A 21,886-nucleotide genomic window follows, 5' to 3' on the forward strand; every position below is an offset into this window, starting at 1 on the left:
TAGCATATGGGGAAATGATAACACAAAATGGAAAAAACTAGCTTACAGAGCTATTTAAAGGTAGAATTTTATTAAGAATATTACATAGATACATAGAAAAAAGCTATTTCTCTGTAGAGGAGGAGATCACAGGCAATTTTTTTCTATATTTTTTAAACTAAAATGATCGTGTCTCACTTTTAAAATAAAAAGGAGCAATATATGTTTTTAAAAGAAAAAAGAAGGCAAAGTTTACTTAGCTAGTGATAAGCCTGCAGGTGTCAAAGAGGCCTGCCCAGCTCCAGCCCTTGCAGAGTGCATTCCCCAGCCACAGAAATGACTGAAGCAGGAGAGACTTAACATGGCTGGGATGAAAACCCTGTGGGGACTGGAGTATGACAGGAGGGCAGGGCTAAAGTTTCAGGACAGCAATGGAAACCATCTGGCCTTGGGAGGATAGACAGGATCTTCACTTGACAAGGCACTGAGAAGGCCATGCAGCTGTGTGCGGTTCTGTGAGGGCCAGGCAACAGCTCACTGGGGGTGGACCACCCAGTCTGTGTGCGGAGGGCTCAGCAAAGCAGTAGAGGTAACCGCCAGAGTGGGGAAGGGCGCTGGATAGAGCAAAGCCCACTGCAGAGTCTCTCATGGGGGCCACGAGGAATATTGTGAAGTAGGAGAGTTTTGACACTGACATCTCAAATGGAAGAAATATTTCAAAATGATTTATTCTTAAAATAAGAGCCTACAGAATAAATTCAAATCCTACTAACCCCTCACCTCCCCCCTCTAGGTTCCGGCAGGCAGCAGTCAGGGAAACCAACCTGCAAGCTACTGGTGTATTTGGTGGGGTGGATGGGAGGGTGAGCTTGGTCAGACTTGTTCCCGTTGCGTGGGGTGGGGCCACCCTGCTCTAGAATGCTCTGGGCAAAGGCCCCCCAGCATGGATCCGGGGTCTGCTGCTCCACCAGTGCTGTCAGGTTTAAGTCCCTGGGGAAAATGTTTGTCTCAGTTCGGGGATAGCTGATGTACCTAAAACAAAGGCAAACAAACAGAAAAAGAAATTGCTACAACTGCTCTATGAACAACTGAATTAGATGGAAAACACCTGGTCACACCTGCAGTAACCACCTGATCTAACCACCTCAAGTGATGGCAACCAGGTCACATACCCTGAGAAAAAGTCTAAGGTGTGACGCCCAAGGAGTGAGAAGCAGCAGATTCTCCTGCTAGGACAACACTCAGAGGCCAAGGACAACCGAGTGGGGCAGCCCAGAGCGGGACACGTCTCCTATAGCTCAGCCGGCCAGTAGCTGTGTGGCCTGACCTACTGTCAGTCAACAGAATGACCCTGTGGCCTTGACAGGTACAACAGTGTGCACTTCAACAGCTTTCCTAAAGTAGAGAAAGAGCGATGCTGCCCAGTACACTAAATGTGGACCCTGTAACCTAAACCGTCTGTTAGCCACTTATATATTATTAATAAGATCAGTCATTCTTTTTTCTACATGTCTTCAAAACCCAGTATATATTCTATTCTTACAGCATGTCCCAACTTGGACAACCCAAATTTCAAGTGCTCAACAGTCCTCTGTGGCAAGTGGTGGCCACACTGTTAGTGTGGCCCATGCTGTCACTGGACAGTGCTGAGGTGCTCATGACCCCAGAGGCAGGATGACTCACGATGGCAAACACTCCGAGGTGCTGCCAGCCACCTGACAGGGCCCCGGGGGCGCTGCTAAGGTATTAAGAGTGGGATGTGAATTTACTCTATGGGCTTTTACTTTAGGAAGTAAGTGATTTTGAAATGCCCGTCCCATATCAGAAAAGTCAATGTCAAAATTCTACTTCAGAGCTCAAGGTACTATTGACAGTTTGTTTTCCCGTACGTTCTATTTCTAAAATATTTCATCCTGATCAAGATTTCATTCCCAAATGTGGAATATATATTTACCCTTGAGTGTAGAGCTTTTCTGCAATCCTCATGGTGTCCTTAGCATTTATTCTCAATTTTCGAGAAGCCAGTTTCTCAAGCTCCTGTTAAATGTGTCAACAGGCATGTTAGGGTGTAACGAGTCAGAGGGCTTGCCACAGCCATGCAACCCACTGTCAGGAATATCTGGCCCCTGTCACTCTAGATGCTGTCTCACAGAGAGAGGAACCATGTGCCAGAGAAAGATTACCCGGCCTGCCAGATCCCAGCCCTGGGGCTCAGATGGACATGCGGAAGCAAGCACATTCCAGACACTAGGCATTCTGATGAGGCGTGGGACAGAGGCCGGAAATCAGCATTTTTTAACAAGCAATCTAATATATGGATTCTAGCCCAGGCAGTCTGAGAACCACACTTTGGGAACACTGAGCCCTAGTAACTACTGCTGGACAACGAATACCGTTCTTCAAGGACTTCTGGGAGATAATCGACTGTCTTTTCCCCTTGGTGACAAACTGACAATGCTGTTGGCTCCATGGCGAAGTATATTCAGCCAGTGAGGCACAGGAACTTAGGCCTTCTATAGGGAACCAAGCTGCAATACCCCTTGCCAGCCCTGCACCCCCGCACCCCTCAAGGTGGCACACCTGAGATGAACAAGTCACTGCCCACAAGTCCCTGCGGCTTCTCAACCCCCGAGTTAGTCTCAACAGTAATTACACTGAGTTTTTCAAAGTAGTGACTGGGAAGGGGCACCCTAATGTGGTTTACTGCCTGTGTCTTATGGGGTAGCTCTTCTTGGGAGCTAAAACTTTGAGAAGCCCTGTTCCTAGGTAGGCTCATAAAGCAGATATTTAAAAGCAGATCATGCAGAAACCAAAAATCATGCTTGGGTGGAAAAAACAAGCTATTCCAATTATACTGATGTAAAAAATACAGTACGAAAAAAACAGGAAGAGAAGACACCCAGGTTATACTGGTGATTACCTAAGGATGGCAAGCGATGGCTGATTTGTCTTCCTATTTTTGTTTCCCAAACACCACATAAAGCAGTTACACTGCATTTTCTAACTTGAAAGAGCACCAAGAGGCACACAGCCCATGTTCTGGAGTTTCTGTTTACCAAGCACTTTCCTGCATGGCCCTGTGAAGGGTGATGCTTCCTGCCCCTGGGCCACCATCAGCAGCAGAACCGCAGAACCCTGGTCCCAACACAAGTTAGAGCTCCACAGAGGCTGGCGCAGTCATCCAGAACATACCACAGTGTCCAAAGCTTGAGGCCTCCACTTGCTCTTTGGCTTAGACCTGACCTCCACCACTGTTGCCCTGGGATCCTAGAAAGCCAGGAAGAGCAGAGGCCACATTAACCTATGGGTGTGTCCTCTCCAGCTTTCCTGCCAGCCCCTGCTCACCATTCCAGATCATGCTCACCACCAGTGAGCCCCTGCTCCAGGCCACGAATATGCCCCACATCTCGTCAGCACACAGTGATGGACACCATCACCACCTTCCTGCTCAAACCAAGACACCAAGGGGCAATCTTGAAAGCCCTGAGGTGCCTCCTCCAGAGCCTAGAAACATTACAGCCTACACATCTCTACTATATATACTACACTAAGTATAGTTTTCTATCTACACATGCATGGTGTTACTTTATTTTTTAAATCCAGGATAATACAGAGTTAAAGATAGGGGAAATTACACAATACAAGCTAGAGAATGCTATCTTAAAACCAATTTCACACTTTTCAGAGACCGTAACTAGACAAAGAACTCAACTTCAGTGGTTTGTTAACAAGAATATTTATACATCAAAATCCAAATTTCTCTCTGCAAACAGACTGTGACCAGGTGCTCTTCACAGGGAGCTCACAGTACCCCACCTGCCATGTTTTCCTGCACTACATCCCCATAAAGCAGGAAGAAGGGAGGTCTTTGTTGTACTGAACAGATAATTGTGCAGTGTCACAGACATGCCAGGTGGTAATGGGCCCTCTGGGGTCAAAGGGTGGAGCAGCAGGCAGTCAGGGTTACTCCTGGGAGGCAGTGTGGTCAGCTGAAGGAGTTGGAGAGACAGCTCCTGGGACCCAGCCCCTCCTCTGCCCAACTAGCTCTAGTGTCTGCACACAAGTTTCTCAAACTTCTCTAGCTTCCTCGTCTGTAAAATGGGAACAAGCAACCCCATCCCTTCGGCACTAGCAGGACTAAATAAAATGACATTAACATGCAGCATTTCTGGCACTGTAGCAGATGCTCAATAACTACAGATCTGCAGTGAAGCTGCCTCAGGCTATAGCAAGAGCACATCTGTCTCAACCAAGGAAGCCTCTCTGAATTCGACTTAGCACCCCTGCGGGCAGCCCTGGGTTAACACGGGCAATTACGTGATGACTGAAAGGAACGGAATGGCATCACAAAGCAGACAGGTGGTCTGAGGGTAGAGCTGGACCGCTGACTGGCCTGGGGCCTTAGCCAATCATGGTCCTTTGCGTGCTGTTCTATCTACTGACACGTTTCCCCCAGGTCTCACCATTCCTTTACCCTACTTTTACTTCCTGGCTTCTATAAATTTATGAAATTGTTTGTTTGTGACTTTCATCTCTCTAGATTTCCTCCTCTGACCAATGGCAGAGGGAGCTGGACTAGATGCTTCCAGCGCTAGGAGTCTGTGATCCAGACAGGTCTGCTGATCCTTATTAATCTCTCGTAACAGCCATTATGCTTCTGGTAGGGATTGTAATTATGTATTTCTTAAAATTTCCATTTTATCTGAAAGTTCTACAGGTCTCTTCCTCCCACATTTTTTAGTGTTGTTTTCAAGGAGTTCTAGTCTTAACATCCCCCAAAAGTGATGTCCTGAGATGCAAACGGAAAGCTGCCATTCACAGGGAAAATGGGACAAGATCACCTCTGCCAGGAGAGGAGTGGCTTGAGAAACTGCAGAACGGTGTTCTGTCATCAGGATTCAAAGCATTTCTTACCTCCATACACAGCTGGTATAGGACGAGACAAGCTGTGTGGTTAAAGAGACGATGCCTTTTCCAGTTGAATTCGACGACACCATCTTTGTGGTCATGAGTCACTACATCAGAGAGACACACACAGGAAGGCCATGACTCAGAAAAGCCATGGGATACGGCACATGGAGCTCTGTCATAGTGGAAGTTCAAAGGAGTATGAACTAGAAAAGAGTTTGCAAACCACTGAGGAAATTTCAAGCAGATTCTGAGTATCAAAATGGGATGAAGTGAAGGGACATGAGTAAAAAATTCACAATTAGCACCACTGATGGTTCTGGGTTCCAAACCATAACAATGCCCCCAGGCTTACCTTTAATTTTGTGGAAGATTTCAGGCACAAAAGACTGAATGGCTTTGAACCTCTCCACCACAAAGCCCAGTGTTGGAAACTGGCAGCTGCCATAACTGATCAGCTGCTCTGACAAAACCTCAGGAAAAATCTTCTGAAGCCTCAGGGTCTGGAACCTTGTGAAGGCAGCTCCTGGGAAGTGAGGACCGATGGAAGGAAGCACTGAGAAAGTGATGGCTACAAGACAAAAACTAAGCACACACATTTATACACAGACCCCATTTTGATTCCAAACCGAGCACCCCATGTGCCACGTGGATCCCCGGAGTCCGTCCAGCTCCTCACCAATCCGCAGGTCCAGCTCCTGCCTCACATCCACAGCATCACTCACTCTCCGATCGGGCTCGGTCAGGTTCTCACAGGCCGCCCTGACAGCTCGGGGTGTGATTTCAGAGAAACGGGCTCTCAACACCTGCAGACTAGGCTTCACTGTGGAACAGTTACCGAGGCCACAATCAAATCATATCGCCCTCTCATTAAAAAGGGCCTGCCTTTCTTAAACCACCTCGAATGAAAGGTAAATCACTTTGAGAAGTTGGGAGGCACCCAATTTTCTGATTAGGCTAAGCTAATAGCATGCCACCCAAGAGGGAAACTGCACTGTAACTACTAAACTTAGTGTTGTCAGAAACAATAGAGAAGTGAATTTTAGCTCTTAAAGTAAATTTCAGCTATACTGTTGGGGAGCCTCTCAAGATTTGAACCTCACTTGCTTTCTTAGACCTTGAAGGAGAAGAAAAAATGTCAGTTAAAGGAGTCCTATGGGGTAGTTTCATGTCCTGTCATGGAAATAATACAGGACATATACATTGTTCCTGAAAGTTAATATACTTAAATTCACAGGAGTTATTAGAGCTTTCAACACAAAAACACTTAGGGAAAAGAGCAACCCTGCACTGAGGCATGAGAATGGCCTGTGCATCGTTCCTGTAAGTTACCTAAAACTATTCACTCTCTTAAGCCATTTAAATTCACTCCAACATTTATTAGTGTTCAGGCATTATAAAAAGAATACAGGAGATAAAAAGACAAACAGGACATTCTAAAACTACTGTTTGTACTTTACATATGGCATGTATGTTCTCATCTAATTACTCAATACATAATTTAAAAAAATAGAATATACAGTCCTTGCTCTCAAGGGACTTTTCTTGGACTTAACACGGAGCACGTCCTGAGCTGCAAGGTCTACACCACTCTTAGCTCATTTAGTCCTCATGCAGCCCTAGGAACTGCATCACGTCGGCCTGACTTCCCAGAGGACGTGAGGCTCCCAGAGTATGTGGGGAGGAACTCAGCCATGTCCCCTCACACATATGAACAGGAGGACTACCTACTCACTGGTCCCCAAATATAGAAGCTCAGAAATGGCATCACTTACCAGCCTTGCAAACGTGGATAATCTCAAACCCGATGTTTTCGCCTTCTCTATCACAGTCGGTCCAGATCACCAGGGCCTGGCACTGCTGAGTCTCTCGTTCCAGGGTTTTCTGAAGTTTCCAGTGGAAAAGAGTAGTGAGAGCACGACCTGCAGAGCAATCACTCAGAACCAGCACCACTCTGAATAGAGCTGACTCGGCTTTACTGTGTTCGTGTTCGTGGAGCGTGCCGACTTGGTGAGAAAAAGGAATCTGAAGAAACTGTTCACAGCTCTAAGGATGGGGAGGTCATTAGTATAATCCCCCAGTTTAGACTCAGAGACACACAAAGGAGCTTCTAAAGACTGCAGGTTTACCACAACTGCACCAGTATGAAAACTAAAATTCAGCTCTACTACACACGTATGACGCTAGTGGTTCTAATTACGTGCTGGCTTTAAAAATTAACCTTTAAATGAGTTTCATCTTAGCACTGAACTCACTCTAGGCGCCATGACTGCCTGGAGTTCACACCACACTGCCCTATGGCCGTGGCATCCGTGTCATCTCCTTATTCCAACCAGGGGTGGAGCTGGAATTACTAATTTATAATGCTTATTCTCAGGGTTTATTTAAACAACTACTATTCATAAAAAGGCTCACCTTAGTCCCTTGGCCACTATGTAAAGGACCTTATTTATACAATGGGTTGGAGTAACTTTTTAAATAATGGAACTAAGTTTGGTGGAAAATGTTATCTCCAAATTCTAATGTAATTCAAAACATGGAAATCACTCAGTTCAATTATTTTGTACTGGACTTGTTCAACTCCAGTGCTATATGTCTTCTAAAAGATCCTACCTTGATGTCCACAAAATTCTCTGGACAGTACTTTTCAATTTTTGCTTCAAAGAGGACAAGAGGGTTGCAGCTCTGCCTAAAAAAGAAATGAAAATACAAAAAATCCTACCTCAGCACATGATGGAAAGTCCTCCATTTTAATGAGGAAAAAACTGCTCCAGTACACTCATGGATGGATCCCTAACAGAAAAAGCCCCATAGGAAAGTGCCAGAATATTAAAGCAAGGCTATGGTCCTCTGCACAATGAACATTCTATTTGCCATGAAAATTAACAGTAGCTGCTAGGAAGAAATTCTGGAACCCTTTCATTGCATATTTGTGATAGGATAAATGTAATCCAATGAGTGACTATTTTAGGGGAACACACCTCAAAGCGGCTGTTTACTCTACCATAAAAGTTCACAATGGTTCAGTGAATCCTACGCCACTTCTATCATCTCTTATGGTTTCTGTTCCCCACCCCAAACTCACATCAGAACCCTAACACCAATGAGATGGTGTTCGGAGGAGGGGCCTTGGGAAGGTGATTAGGTCCCGAGGGTGGTGCCTCATGAATGGGATTAGTGCCCTTATAAGAGAGGGCCCCCCCAGAGCTCCCGAGCTCCCTTCCACCATGGAGGAAACAGTGAGCAGTCTACAACCCGGAAGATGGCCCTCACCTGACCATGCTGGCACCCTGATCTACTCCTTCCAGCCTCTGTAACTAGGAAAAATTAATTTCTGCTGTTTATAAGCCAGTCTGTGGCGTTTTGTTATAGCAGCCCAAATAGACTATGACAATCATCTTAGTATCAAGTTATGCAGTAACATCAATACACTTCGAAACTCCTGTAAAATTTCACAACTTGTTATAATAATCAGAAAGTTCTTTCTCCTGGGAATTGTACTGACCATTTACGAAACTGCATCTGGAAATCATGAGCCAGCAAATGTCCAGAAACTGAAGTCATTATCATGGTAACATTCTAAATGGTAAAAAAATTTGAGTTAGTCTTTTAGCAGTTATAGAAGGGAGAAATTCAGTTCAATTCAAATTGAAGGGAGAAAATTCTATTGGAAAACAAAAAACAGGTTGTGGGGCAAGAAAGGAAGAAATGAATAGGAGGATTTTTAGGGCGGTGAAAATATTCTCTATATTATAATGACAGGTATCATTGTCTATAGAATCCACAGACTGTTTCCTAAGAGTGACCCTAATGTAAGCTACGGGCCTTGGGGATTATGATGTGTCAGTGCAGGTTTCAGTTTTAACACATCCTGCTGTGGTGGGGGGCTGGTAACAGGGAAGGCTGTGCATGTGTGGAGCAGGGGTACATGGGCAATCTCTGTACTTTCCTCTCAATTTTGCTGTGAACCTATAGTTGCTTTAATAAAATAGAGTCTATAAAAAAACAATGAACCAGTTGACTGGGAAGAAATGAACTTAGACTTATCATTGTGAAACCAGAAGTTGCAGTAATACAGTCACCATTCTAATTCTGGCACCATAATGCCTTTTGCATCATTTAAAATTTTCGTAAACTATTGCATATCAACTTCTTTCTTCTTTTAAAGAGCTGAGATGGGACAATGCTTTATTAAAAATAGACTCCCTTATAAATTATAATATGGTCACCTATAACCAGGGAACTTTAGGTCATAACTAACAGCTATTTGTAAATGACAGTGATACATTCTACAATGGCCAGGCTGTCTAATTCTTCTTGATTAAATAACTAAAATATAAGCAGTTGGGGTTAGGTGGCTGAAATAGATGATGTGAGGAGAGAGGCGCAAAGTCTCAATCATAATATAAATTAGTCATGGGGACAGAAGTACAGCATAGAAAATATAGTCAGTGGTTCTGTAACATCTTTCTATGTTGACAGATAATAAGTACTCTAGTTGGGGTGAGCATTTAACAATATAAAAATAAATAAAACTAAAATTTAAAAATTAGAAAATTAAATACAAGCTGTTCAGGGAGACTTGTGGTAAATAGCTGCTCTTTGTATGGCCATAACTAAAAACTCAAGGAATACACACCAACATGGCTTATGGATCTAAAAGCACACTTGAGTGTATGATAGAACTATGGAGGCACATACCTGGCCATACAGATGATAATCAAATTCATAGATCTTATTGAATTTAGAAAGTCCTTCCCTCTGTGTAAAACAAAAATAAAAAAGAATAAAATACGTAAATTATACAAAATAAAACCAAATGATTCTTCAGCATAAAGATCAAGTAAAACCCTGAGAAGTAGAAATATTAAAAATGCAAGAGTATTTCCTATAGGTAAAAACTAGGCTAAATCACCAAGACCATTTATTAAGCAACCCCCCAAAACAATTACAAGCAATGCTTGATAAAGTCCATGGAGTTCTTATACTGGAAGGTAACTGAGGTCAGCTAATGTAACATCTGTTTTTTTTAACGCATTATCAGACCTTATAATTTTAAAAAAACCATTTCTTTTTACATTACTTTTGTTGTTGTTGTTGGTATCATTAATCTACAATTACATGAAGAACATTGTTTACTAGGATACCCCTTCACCAAGTCCCCCAACACACCCCATTACAGTCACTGAACATCAGCGTAGTAAGATGCTGTAGAGTCACTACTTGTCTTCTCTGTGTTGCACAGCCCTTCCCGTGCCCCCCCCTCATTATACATGCTAATCGTAAGGCTCCCTTTCTTTTTCCTGCCCTTATCCCTCCCTTCCCACCCATCCTCCCCAGTCCCTTTCCCTTTGGTAACTGTTAGTCCATTCTTGGGTTCTGTGTCTGCTGCTATTTTGTTCCTTCAGTTTTCCTTTGTTCTTATACTCCACATATGAGTGAAATCATTTGGTACTTGTCTTTCTCTGCCTGGCTTATTTCACTGAGCGTAATACCCTCTAGCTCCATCCATGTTGTTGCAAATGGGACGATCTGTTTTCTTCTTATGGCTGAATAATATTCCATTCTGTATATGTACCACATATTCTTTATCCATTCATCTACTGATGGACACTTAGGTTGCTTCCATTTCTTGGCTACTGTAAACAGTGCTGCGATAAACATAGGGGTGCATCTGTCTTTTTCAAACTGGGCTGCTGCATTCTTAGGGTAAATTCCTAGGAGTGGAACACCTGGGTCAAATGGTATGTCTATTTTGAGCTTTTTGAGGAACCTCCATACTGCTTTCCACAATGGTTGAACTAATTGATGTAACATCTTTTTATAGATGAGAATGAATTTATCTAAGGCCACATGACACATTAACAGCAGAGAAGGGATTAGGACATTGAGGCTCTTGATGGTTTTCTCCTCCTTCCCCACACACTTCTACTACTTCCTGGCCCCTGCACCAATAAACTGTTGACCAGGGAGGGGCTAGTCATTCATGAATCTACACATCAATTTATTTTTGAATAAATTCATCTCAAGGTCCCTTCTGGCTCTTAAATCCAGCAACACCATGGGCCCAGGTCAGAACCAGAATCCAGCCTACAAAGCACTCCCCAGTGGCAAACACACAGGAGCGGGACCTCTCTGAGTAGATCCGCCTTCTTCAACAACCCTTCTTCAACAACGGTGTTAAAAGTAGTTAACACGGGTGCCTGAGATCAGCACCTGAGGACGGAAGAAATCGCGCGTTTTTCCCCTTTTTTTTCTCTCTTTTTGCCGAGTGCTTTTTGGAAGCCTTGAAGGGACAGGGACCCCGGTGCTAGGGAGGCAGGGCGGCAGGACTGGTGAGCGGGTGCGTGGGACCAGTGCCTGAGGACAAAGAATATTGAGCGTTCCTTCCCTGCGGGACCGGTGGGTGGGTGCTTTTTGGAAGCCTTGAAAGGACAGGGACCCTGGTGCTAGGGAGACAGGGCAGCAGGACCAGTGAGCGGGTGCCTGGGACCGGCACCTGAGGACAAAAAAAAAAAAAAAAATCGCTTGTTTTTTCCTTTTTTTTCCTTTTTTTTTTTCTCTTTCTTTCTGTTCCCTCTCTCATTGTTGCTGCTGTTGTTTTGGTTTGGAGAGTGCTTTTTGGAAATCTTAAAGGGGCAGGACAGGTCACTTAGACCAGAAGCAGGGAATCTGAGGATCTCTGGTCACTCTAACCCCCTGGGCAGCAGGGAGCACAGAGACCCCTTACGGAGATAAATAGTCTCCTGGCTGCTCCCCCTCCAACGGGGCTCCACCATTTTGGAGGAACAGCCCCAGCCAGGCCAAGCCCACAGCAACAGCGGAGATAAACCCCAAAGCAACTGGGCGGGAAGCAGAAGCCCTGTCTGCGCACAGCTGCCCAGCACAAGCCACTAGAGGTCGCTATTCTCCCAGGAAAAGGCTACAAACCAACAAGAAGGGAAGCTCTTCCAGCGGTCACTTGTACCAGCTCTGCAAACTATCTCTATCACCATGAAAAGGCAAAACTACAGGCAGACAAAGATCACAGAGACAACACCTGAGAAGGAGACAGACCTAACTAGTCCTCCTGAAAAAGAATTCAAAATAAAAATCATGAACATGCTGACAGAGATGCAGAGAAAAATGCAAGAGCAATGGGATGAGATGCAGAGAAAAATGCAAGAGCAGTGGGATGAGATGCAGAGAAAAATGCAAGAGCAGTGGGATGAAGTCCGGAAGGAGATCACAGATGTCAGGAAAGAGATCACAGAAGTGAAACAATCCCTGGAAGGATTTATAAGCAGAATGGATAAGATGCAAGAGGCCATTGAAGGAATAGAAGCCAGAGAACAGGAACGTATAGAAGCTGACATAGAGAGAGATAAAAGGATCTCCAGGAATGAAACAACACTAAGAGAAATATGTGACCAATACAAAAGGAAAAACATTCGTATTATAGGGATACCAGAAGAGGAAGAAAGAGGAAAAGGGATAGAAAGTGTCTTTGAAGAAATAATTGCTGAAAACTTCCCCAAACTGGGGGAGGAAATAATCGAACAGACCATGGAATTATACAGAACCCCCAACAGAAAGGATCCAAGGAGGACAACACCAAGACACATAATAATTAAAATGGCAAGGATCAAGGACAAGGAAAGAGTTTTAAAGGCAGCTAGAGAGAAAAAGGTCACCTATAAAGGAAAACCAATCAGGCTAACATCAGACTTCTCAACAGAAACCCTACAGGCCAGAAGAGAATGGCATGATATACTTAATGCAATGAAACAGAAGGGCCTTGAACCAAGGATACTGTATCCAGCACGACTATCATTTAAATATGATGGTGGGATCAAACAATTCCCAGACAAGCAAAAGCTGAGGGAATTTGCTTCCCACAAACCACCTTTACAGGGCATCCTACAGGGACTGCTCTAGATGGGAGCACCCCTAAAAAGAGCACAGAACAAAACACACAACATATGAAGAATGGAGGAGGAGGAATAAGAAGGGAGAGAAGAAAAGAATCTCCAGACAGTGTATATAACAGCTCAATAAGTGAGCTAAGTTAGGCAGTAAGATACTAAAGAAGCTAACCTTGAACCTTTGGTAACCACGAATCTAAAGCCTGCAATGGCAATAAGTACATATCTTTCAATAGTCACCCTAAATGTAAATGGACTTAATGCACCAATCAAAAGACATAGAGTAATAGAATGGATAAAAAAGCAAGACCCATCTATATGCTGCTTACAAGAAACTCACCTTAAACCCAAAGATAAGCATAGACTAAAAGTCAAGGGATGGAAAAACATATTTCAGGCAAACAACAGTGAGAAGAAAGCAGGGGTTGCAGTACTAATATCAGACAAAATAGACTTCAAAACAAAGAAAGTAACAAGAGATAAAGAAGGCCACTACATAATGATAAAGGGCTCAGTCCAACAAGAGGATATAACCATTCTAAATATATATGCACCCAATACAGGAGCACCAGCATATGTGAAGCAAATACTAACAGAACTAAAGAGGGAAATAGACTGCAATGCATTCATTGTAGGAGACTTCAACACACCACTCACCCCAAAGGATAGATCCACCGGGCAGAAAATAAGTAAAGACACACAGGCACTGAACAACACACTAGAACAGATGGACCTAATAGACATCTATAGAACTCTACATCCAAAAGCAACAGGATATACATTCTTCTCAAGTGCACATGGAACATTCTCCAGAATAGACCACATACTAGCTCACAAAAAGAGCCTCAGTAAATTCCACAATATTGAAATTCTACCAACCAATTTTTCAGACCACAAAGGTATGAAAGTAGAAATAAATTCTACAAAGAAAACAAAAAGGCTCACAAACACATGGAGGCTTAACAACATGCTACTAAATAATCAATGGATCAATGAACAAATCAAAATAGAGATCAAGGAATATATAGAAACAAATGACAACAACAACACTAAGCCCCAACTTCTGTGGGATGCAGCGAAAGCAGTCTTAAGAGGAAAGTATATAGCAATCCAGGCACACTTGAAGAAGGAAGAACAATCCCAAATGAATAGTCTAACATCATAATTATTAAAACTGGAAAAAGAAGAACAAATGAGGCCTAAAGTCAGCAGAAGGAGGGACATAATAAAGATCAGAGAAGAAATAAACAAAATTGAGAAGAATAAAACAATAGCAAAAATCAACGAAACCAAGAGCTGGTTCTTTGAGAAAATAAACAAAATAAGATAAGCCTCTAGCCCAACTTATTAAGAGAAAAAGAGAGTCAACACAAATCAACATAATCAGAAATGAGAATGGAAAAATCACGACAGACTCCACAGAAATACAAAGAATTATTAAAGACTACTATGAAAACCTATATGCCAACAAGCTGGAAAACCTAGAAGAAATGGACAACTTCCTAGAAAAATACAACCTCCCAAGACTGACCAAGGAAGAAACACAAAAGTTAAACAAACCAATTACAAGCAAAGAAATTGAAACAGTAATCAAAAAACTACCCAAGAACAAAACCCCGGGGCCGGACGGATTTACCTCGGAATTTTATCAGACACACAGAGAAGACATAATACCCATTCTCCTTAAAGTGTTCCACAAAATAGAAGAAGAGGGAATACTCCCAAACTCATTCTATGAAGCCAACATCACCCTAATACCAAAACCAGGAAAAGACCCCACCAAAAAAGAAAATTACAGACCAATATCCCTGATGAATGTAGATGCAAAAATACTCAATAAAATACTAGCAAACAGAATTCAACAGTATATCAAAAGGATCATACACCATGACCAAGTGGGGTTCATCCCAGGGATGCAAGGATGGTACAACATTCGAAAATCCATCAACATCATCCACCACATCAACAAAAAGAAAGACAAAAACCACATGATCATCTCCATAGATGCTGAAAAAGCATTTGACAAAATTCAACATCCATTCATGATAAAAACTCTCAGCAAAATGGGAATAGAGGGCAAGTACCTCAACATAATAAAGGCCATATATGATAAACCCACAGCCAGCATTATACTGAACAGCGAGAAGCTGAAAGCATTTCCACTGAGATCGGGAACCAGACAGGGATGCCCACTCTCCCCACTGTTATTTAACATCGTACTGGAGGTCCTAACCACGGCAATCAGACAAAACAAAGAAATACAAGGAATCCAGATTGGTAAAGAAGAAGTTAAACTGTCACTATTTGCAGATGATATGATACTGTACATAAAAAACCCTAAAGACTCCACTCCAAAACTACTAGAACTGATATCGGAATACAGCAAAGTTGCAGGATACAAAATCAACACACAGAAATCTGTAGCTTTCCTATACACTAACAACGAATCAATAGAAAGAGAAATCAGGAAAACAATTCCATTCACCATTGCATCAAAAAGAATAAAATACCTAGGAATAAACCTAACCAAGGAAGTGAAAGACTTATACTCTGAAAACCACAAGTCACTCTTAAGAGAAATTAAAGGGGACACTAATAAATGGAAACTCATCCCATGCTCATGGCTAGGAAGAATTAATATCGTCAAAATGGCCATCCTGCCGAAAGCAATATACAAATTTGATGCAATCCCTCTCAAATTACCAGCAACATTCTTCAATGAATTGGAACAAATAATTCAAAAATTCATATGGAAACACCAAAGACCCCGAATAGCCAAAGCAATCCTGAAAAAGAAAAATAAAGTAGGGGGGATCTCACTCCCCAACTTCAAGCTCTACTACAAAGCCATAGTAATCAAGACAATTTGGTACTGGCACAAGAACAGAGCCACAGACCAGTGGAACAGATTAGAGACCCCAGAAATTAACCCAAACATATATGGTCAATTAATATTTGATAAAGGAGCCATGGACATACAATGGCAAAATGACAGTCTCTTCAACAGATGGTGCTGGCAAAACTGGACAGCTACATGTAGGAGAATGAAACTGGACCATTGTCTAACCCCATATACAAAGGTAAACTCAAAATGGATCAAAGACCTGAATGTAAGTCACGAAACCATTAAACTCTTGGAAAAAAACATAGGCAAAAACCTCTTAGACATAAACATGAGTGATCTCTTCTTGAACATATCTCCCCGGGCAAGGAAAACAACAGCAAAAATGAGCAAGTGGGACTACATTAAGCTGAAAAGCTTCTGTACAGCGAAAGACACCATCAATAGAACAAAAAGGAACCCTACAGTATGGGAGAATATATTTGAAAATGACAGATCTGATAAAGGCTTGACGTCCAGAATATATAAAGAGCTCACACGCCTCAACAAACAAAAAACAAATAACCCAATTAAAAAATGGGCAGAGGAACTGAACAGACAGTTCTCCAAAAAAGAAATACAGATGGCCAAGAGACACATGAAAAGATGCTCCACATCGCTAATTATCAGAGAAATGCAAATTAAAACTACAATGAGGTATCACCTCACACCAGTAAGGATAGCTGCCATCCAAAAGACAAACAACAACAAATGTTGGCGAGGCTGTGGAGAAAGGGGAACCCTCCTACACTGCTGGTGGGAATGTAAATTAGTTCAACCATTGTGGAAAGCAGTATGGAGGTGCGTCAAAATGCTCAAAACAGACCTACCATTTGACCCAGGAATTCCACTCCTAGAAATTTACCCTAAGAACGCAGCAATCAAGTTTGAGAAAGACAGATGCACTCCTATGTTTATCGCAGCACTATTTACAATAGCCAAGAATTGGAAGCAACCTAAATGTCCATCTGTAGATGAATGGATAAAGAAGATGTGGTACATATACACAATGGAATACTACTCAGCCATAAGAAGTGGAAAAATCCAACCATTTGCAGCAACATGGATGGAGCTGGAGAGTATTATGCTCAGTGAAATAAGCCAAGCGGAAAAAGAGAAATACCAAATGATTTCACTCATCTGAGGAGTATAGGAACAAAGGAAAAACTGAAGGAACAAAACAGCAGCAGAATTACAGAACCCAAAAATGGACTAACAGGTACCAAAGGGAAAGGAACTGGGGAGGATGGGTGGACAGGGAGGGATAAGGGGGGGGAAGAAGAAGGGGGGTATTAAGATTAGCATGCATGGGGGGGAGGGAGAAAGGGGAGGGTGGGCTGCACAACACAGAGAGGACAAGTAGTGACTCTACCACATTTTGCTAAGCTGATGGACAGTAACCGTAATGTGGTTGTTAGGGGGGACCTGATATAGGGGAGAGCATAGTAAACATAGTATTCTTCAGGTAAGTGTAGATTAAAAATTAAAAAAAAAAAAAAAAGAAAGAAAGAAAAGGGGGATTACTCCTTAACAGGATAAAATTATTGGTAAATCAAAGATCAACGCATGCTTTAAATATCCTTAATGTTGATCACTTAAAGGGTGTCAGATGATCAGCTATGGAGGTACTCTTTGCTGATAATATTCCTTTCTCTTAATTAAAAAAAAAAAAAAAAAAAAAAAAGCAGTTCCTGTGTGCTGACCTCCAATGAGTTCTGCACAGTGGTATAGAGGGCATGTCAAAGTATGGGCAAAGGGTCTGTTTGTTTCTACGCAGAAGATCAAGGCCTAGCTTGGATACCCAGAAAATGAACTAAGATACGATATGAGGAGGAGCTTCCGGCATCAGCACTCTCTGGAGGACTCGTGCCGGGGGATGATCATCAAAAAGCCTCCACAGAGATCCGGACGATGCTGCGGTTGTGGCTGCATCCAGCCCACCGTCTCCTGGACTTGCCATAAGAAGGAGGAGGGAGATGTCTAGGCTGGCATGTGCATACAGTGAGACAACGAATTTGACTGGATCTGTACTGTTGGAACTCAACCAGGGGTTGGGAGGGGTGCAAGTTGTAGCACCCCAAAATCTCATGACTATAGACTATCTATGGTTAAAAGAACATATGGGATGTGAACAGATCCCAGAAATGGGCTGCTTTAATTTGTCTGATGGTTCAAGTACAGTTGGAAAATATCCATCATATCATAGATAAATTTTCACAAATGCCTAGGGTGCCTAAATGGTTTTCTTGGCTTCACTGGAGATGGCTGGTAATTATAGATTTGCTTTGTTTATGTCACCGTATTCCTATTATGTTAATATGTGTGTGCAAATTAGTTAGTAGTTTAAAACCTATACATACTTAAGGTACTATACAAGAAGATATGTCAAAGAAATAATCAATCCTCCCAAGTTTCCTTCATATGCTACATCTATAGCTTTTCTTCTTCCTTCCTAATTACAAACCTTAAATAGAATTCGTGCCTCATATCGAATTTACCGAGTATCATAATTCCTCCAGGTGGTAAAGATACCTCGAGACAAGTGCTGGGCATAGAAGCCACAGGGCATAAATCTGCAAAGAAGTAAAAAGCTAACCTTTGCAAACAATATGGCTTCTCTCTCACTTACCAACTTTACATTTCCCTGTATGGCCCCGGAAGATGACTGGTTAGCCAGAGACGGGTAAGATTCCTCAAGGGAGGAACAACCTAAGACAGGCACAGTCGCAGGGGGGCCATCAGGTGAGAATTTGGGGATCAACAGAGGTGAGGCTCAGAACCTCACCCCCCCTGCTTTGAGAGAAATCTTCTGCATCCGTGGATGTCTTGCTGCCCTTGTCTAGCCTGGATTAATACTTAGTCCATAGGCACACACCTGATCATCTGATCATCTACATTTGCCTTCTTACAGCACTAAACTATGTTTTCTACCTTTATCTTGCATCTACCTACCACTTCAGCATTTTATTAAAAATAAAAATAATAATAATAATAGGAGAAATGTGGGATCAACATATAAATCAAGTACAAAAATCAAATGAATATTCATATTTGACCTGATGGTTTATAGGTCATATTGCATGATCAAAACCGAAAGTTTCTGTGATGAATGCCCTTGTACTGTTCACCATGTAAGAATTTATTCACTCTGTAAGAATTCGTTCACCATGTAAGAACTTGTTCGTTATGCTTCAGAAGATTGGAGACTGACGAGAATTAGGCTTGAGATGGATTAATGATTGTACATTGAGCATTGACCCCCCTATACTGAATTTTATTGTTGTTAACAACCATTTGATCAATAAATATGAGAGATGCCCTCTCAAAAAAAAAAAAAAAAAAAAGGAGTGAGGAACTGAAACATACCATGACATGGATAAACTTTGAAAACATAATGTTAGTATAATATTTTGTTAAATAAAAGAAGCCAGACACACACAAAAAAAAAGTAGTTAACACATGTGAATTTCACACCAACACAGCACACAAGACAAGAGAATGGCCAACTGGGAAGGGGGAGCATCCAAGTGCCAAGAAGGATCAGTACCAGGATTCTCCCGCAGTCTCACAAAGCCTACTCCTCTGTGTGGAATACTGAATGAGGTTCTCTTGAGGCATAATGGCAAAGTTTTTTAATTTCGGTATCATTAATCTCCAATTACATGAGCAACATTATGTTTACTAGACTCCCCCCAACTATCAAGTCCCCACCACATACCCCATTACAGTCACTGTCCATCAGCGTAGTAAGATGTTATAGAATCACTACTTATCTTCTGTGTGTGGTACACCTTTCCTCATGCCCTGCCCCTGGTACATTATGTGCGCTAATGGTAATGCCCCTCTTTCCCCCTTATCCCTCCCTTCCCACGCATCCTCCCCAGTCACTTTCCCTTTGGTAACTGCTAGTTCATTCTTGGGTTCTGTGAGTCGGCTGCTGTTTTGTTCCTTCATTTTTTGCTTTGTTCTTATACTCCACAGATGAATGAAATCATTTGGTACTTATCTTTTTCTGCATGGATTATTTCACTGAATATAATACCCTCTAGCTCCATCCATGTTGTTGCAAATGGTAGGATTTGTGGCTGAATAATATTCCATTGTGTATATGTACCATATATTCTTTATCCATTCATCTACTGATGGACACTTAGGTTGCTTCCATTTCTTGGCTATTGTAAATAGTGCTGTGGTAAACATAGGCGTGCATATGTCTTTTTAAAACTGGGCTGCTGCATTCATAGGGTAAATTCCTAGAAGTTGAATTTCTATTTTGAGCTTTTTGAGGAACCTCCATACTGCTTTCCACAATGGTTAAACTAATTTACATTTTCACGAGCAGTGTAGGAGGGTTCCCCTTTCTCCACATCCTCGCCAACATTTGTTGTTGTTTGTCTTTTGGATGGTGGCCACTCTAAATGGTGTGAGGTGATATCTTATTCTGGTTTAATTTTGTATTTCTCTGATCATTAGTGATGTGGAGCATCTTTTCAATATGCCTGTTGGCCATCTGAATTCCTTCTTTGGAGAAGTGTCTGCAGATCCTCTGCCCATTTTTTAATTGGATCATTTGTCTTTTGTTTGTTGAGGTGTGTGAGCTCTTTATATATTTTGGATGTCAACCCTTTATCAGATATGTCATTTATGAGTATATTCTCCCATACTGTAGGATGCCTTTTTGTTCTATTGATGGTGTCCTTTGCTGTATAAAAGCTTTTCACCTCGATATAGTCCCATTTGTTCATTTTTCCTTTTGTTTCCCTTGCCTGGGGAGATATGTTCATGAAGAAGGTGCTCAGGTTTATGTCCAAGAGACTTTGGCCTATTTTTTCTTTAAGAGTTTTATGGTTTCATGACTTACATTCAATCTTTGATCCATTCTGAATTTACTTTTAAGTGTGGGGTTAGACAATGATTCAGTTTCATTCTCTTACATGTAGCTGTCCAGTTTTGCCAACACCAGCTGTTGAAGAGGCTGTCATTTCCCCATTGTATACCCATGGCTCCTTTATCATATATTAATTGACCATATATGTTGGGATTAATATCTGGACTTTATTTTCTGCTCCACTGGTCTGTGGGTCTGTTCTTGTGCCAGTACCAAATTGTCTTGATTACTGTGGCTTTGTAGTAGAGCTTGAAATTGTGAAGCAAGATTCCGCCTGCTTTATTCTTTCTTCTCAGGATTGCTTTGGCTGTTCAAGGTCTTTTATGGATCCATATGAATTTTAGAACTATTTGTTCCAGTTCATTGAAGAATACTGTTGATATTTTGATAGGGATTGCATTGAATCTGTAGATTGCTTTAGGCAGGTTGGCTATTTTGACAATATTAATTCTTTCTCACCAAGAACATGGGATCAGTTTCCATTTGTTAGTGTCCTCTTTAATTTCTCTTAAGAGTGTCTTGTAGTTTTCAGGGTATAGGTCTTTTCCTAGGTTTATTCCTAGGTGTTTTATTGTTTTTGATGCAATTGTGAATGGAATTCTTTTCCTGATTTCTCTATTAGTTCATTGTTAGTGTATAGGAAAGCAACAGATTTCTGTGTGTTAATTTTGTATCCTGCAACTTTGCTGAATTCAGATATTAGTTCTAGTAGTTTTGGAGTGGAGTCTTTAGGGTTTTTTATGTACAATATCATGTCATCTGCAAATAGTGACAGTTTGACGACTTCTTTACCAATCTGGATTCCTTGTATTTCTTTGTTTTGTCTGATTGCCATGGCTAGGACCTCCAGTACTATGTTGAATAACAGTGGGGAGAGTGGGCATCGTCTTGTTCCCGATCTTAAAGGAAAGGCTTTCAGCTTCTCAATGTTAAGTATGATGTTGGGTGTGGGTTTGCATATATGGCCTTTATTATGTTGAGGTACTTGCCCTCTATACCCATTTTGTTGAGAGTTTTTATCATGAATGGATGTTGAATTGTCGAATGCTTTTTCAGCATCTATGGAAATGATCATGTGGTTTTTCTCCTTTTTTGTTGATGTGGTGGATGATGTTGATGGATTTTCAAATGTTGTTCCATCCTTGCATCCCTGAGATGAATCCCACTTGGTCATGGTGTATTTTTAATGTATTTTTGAATTTGGTTTGCTAATATTTTGTTGAGTATTTCTGCATTGATTTTCAGCAGGAATATTTGTAATTTTCTTTTTTGGTGGGGTCTTTGCCTGGTTTTGGTATTAGAGTGATGCTGGCTTCATAGAATGAG

General features: G+C 41.8%; 1 protein-coding gene across 6 annotated transcripts in view; it reads right to left on the reverse strand.

The window, feature by feature from the left end:
* TOP3A (DNA topoisomerase III alpha) overlaps positions 1-21,886 on the reverse strand; it is a 56,628-nt gene that overhangs the window by 11,284 nt on the left and 23,458 nt on the right. For 3 of the 6 annotated variants that reach the window (XM_037019505.2, XM_037019506.2, XM_037019503.2), the window contains 10 exons: positions 9,589-9,648; positions 8,393-8,466; positions 7,501-7,576; positions 6,663-6,771; positions 5,567-5,710; positions 5,243-5,413; positions 4,894-4,994; positions 3,172-3,246; positions 1,934-2,016; positions 804-1,011 (listed from right to left, as the gene is read on the reverse strand). In XM_037019505.2, coding sequence (XP_036875400.2) covers positions 804-1,011; positions 1,934-2,016; positions 3,172-3,246; positions 4,894-4,994; positions 5,243-5,413; positions 5,567-5,710; positions 6,663-6,771; positions 7,501-7,576; positions 8,393-8,466; positions 9,589-9,648 — 1,101 coding nt within the window. The remainder of the gene's footprint in view (positions 1-803; positions 1,012-1,933; positions 2,017-3,171; positions 3,247-4,893; positions 4,995-5,242; positions 5,414-5,566; positions 5,711-6,662; positions 6,772-7,500; positions 7,577-8,392; positions 8,467-9,588; positions 9,649-21,886) is intronic. The other 3 variants (XM_037019507.2, XM_037019508.2, XM_037019509.2) reach the window with 3 other exon arrangements.

The sequence above is a fragment of the Manis javanica genome, chromosome 4, assembly GCF_040802235.1.
Source record: "Manis javanica isolate MJ-LG chromosome 4, MJ_LKY, whole genome shotgun sequence".
Classification (NCBI taxonomy): domain Eukaryota; kingdom Metazoa; phylum Chordata; class Mammalia; order Pholidota; family Manidae; genus Manis; species Manis javanica.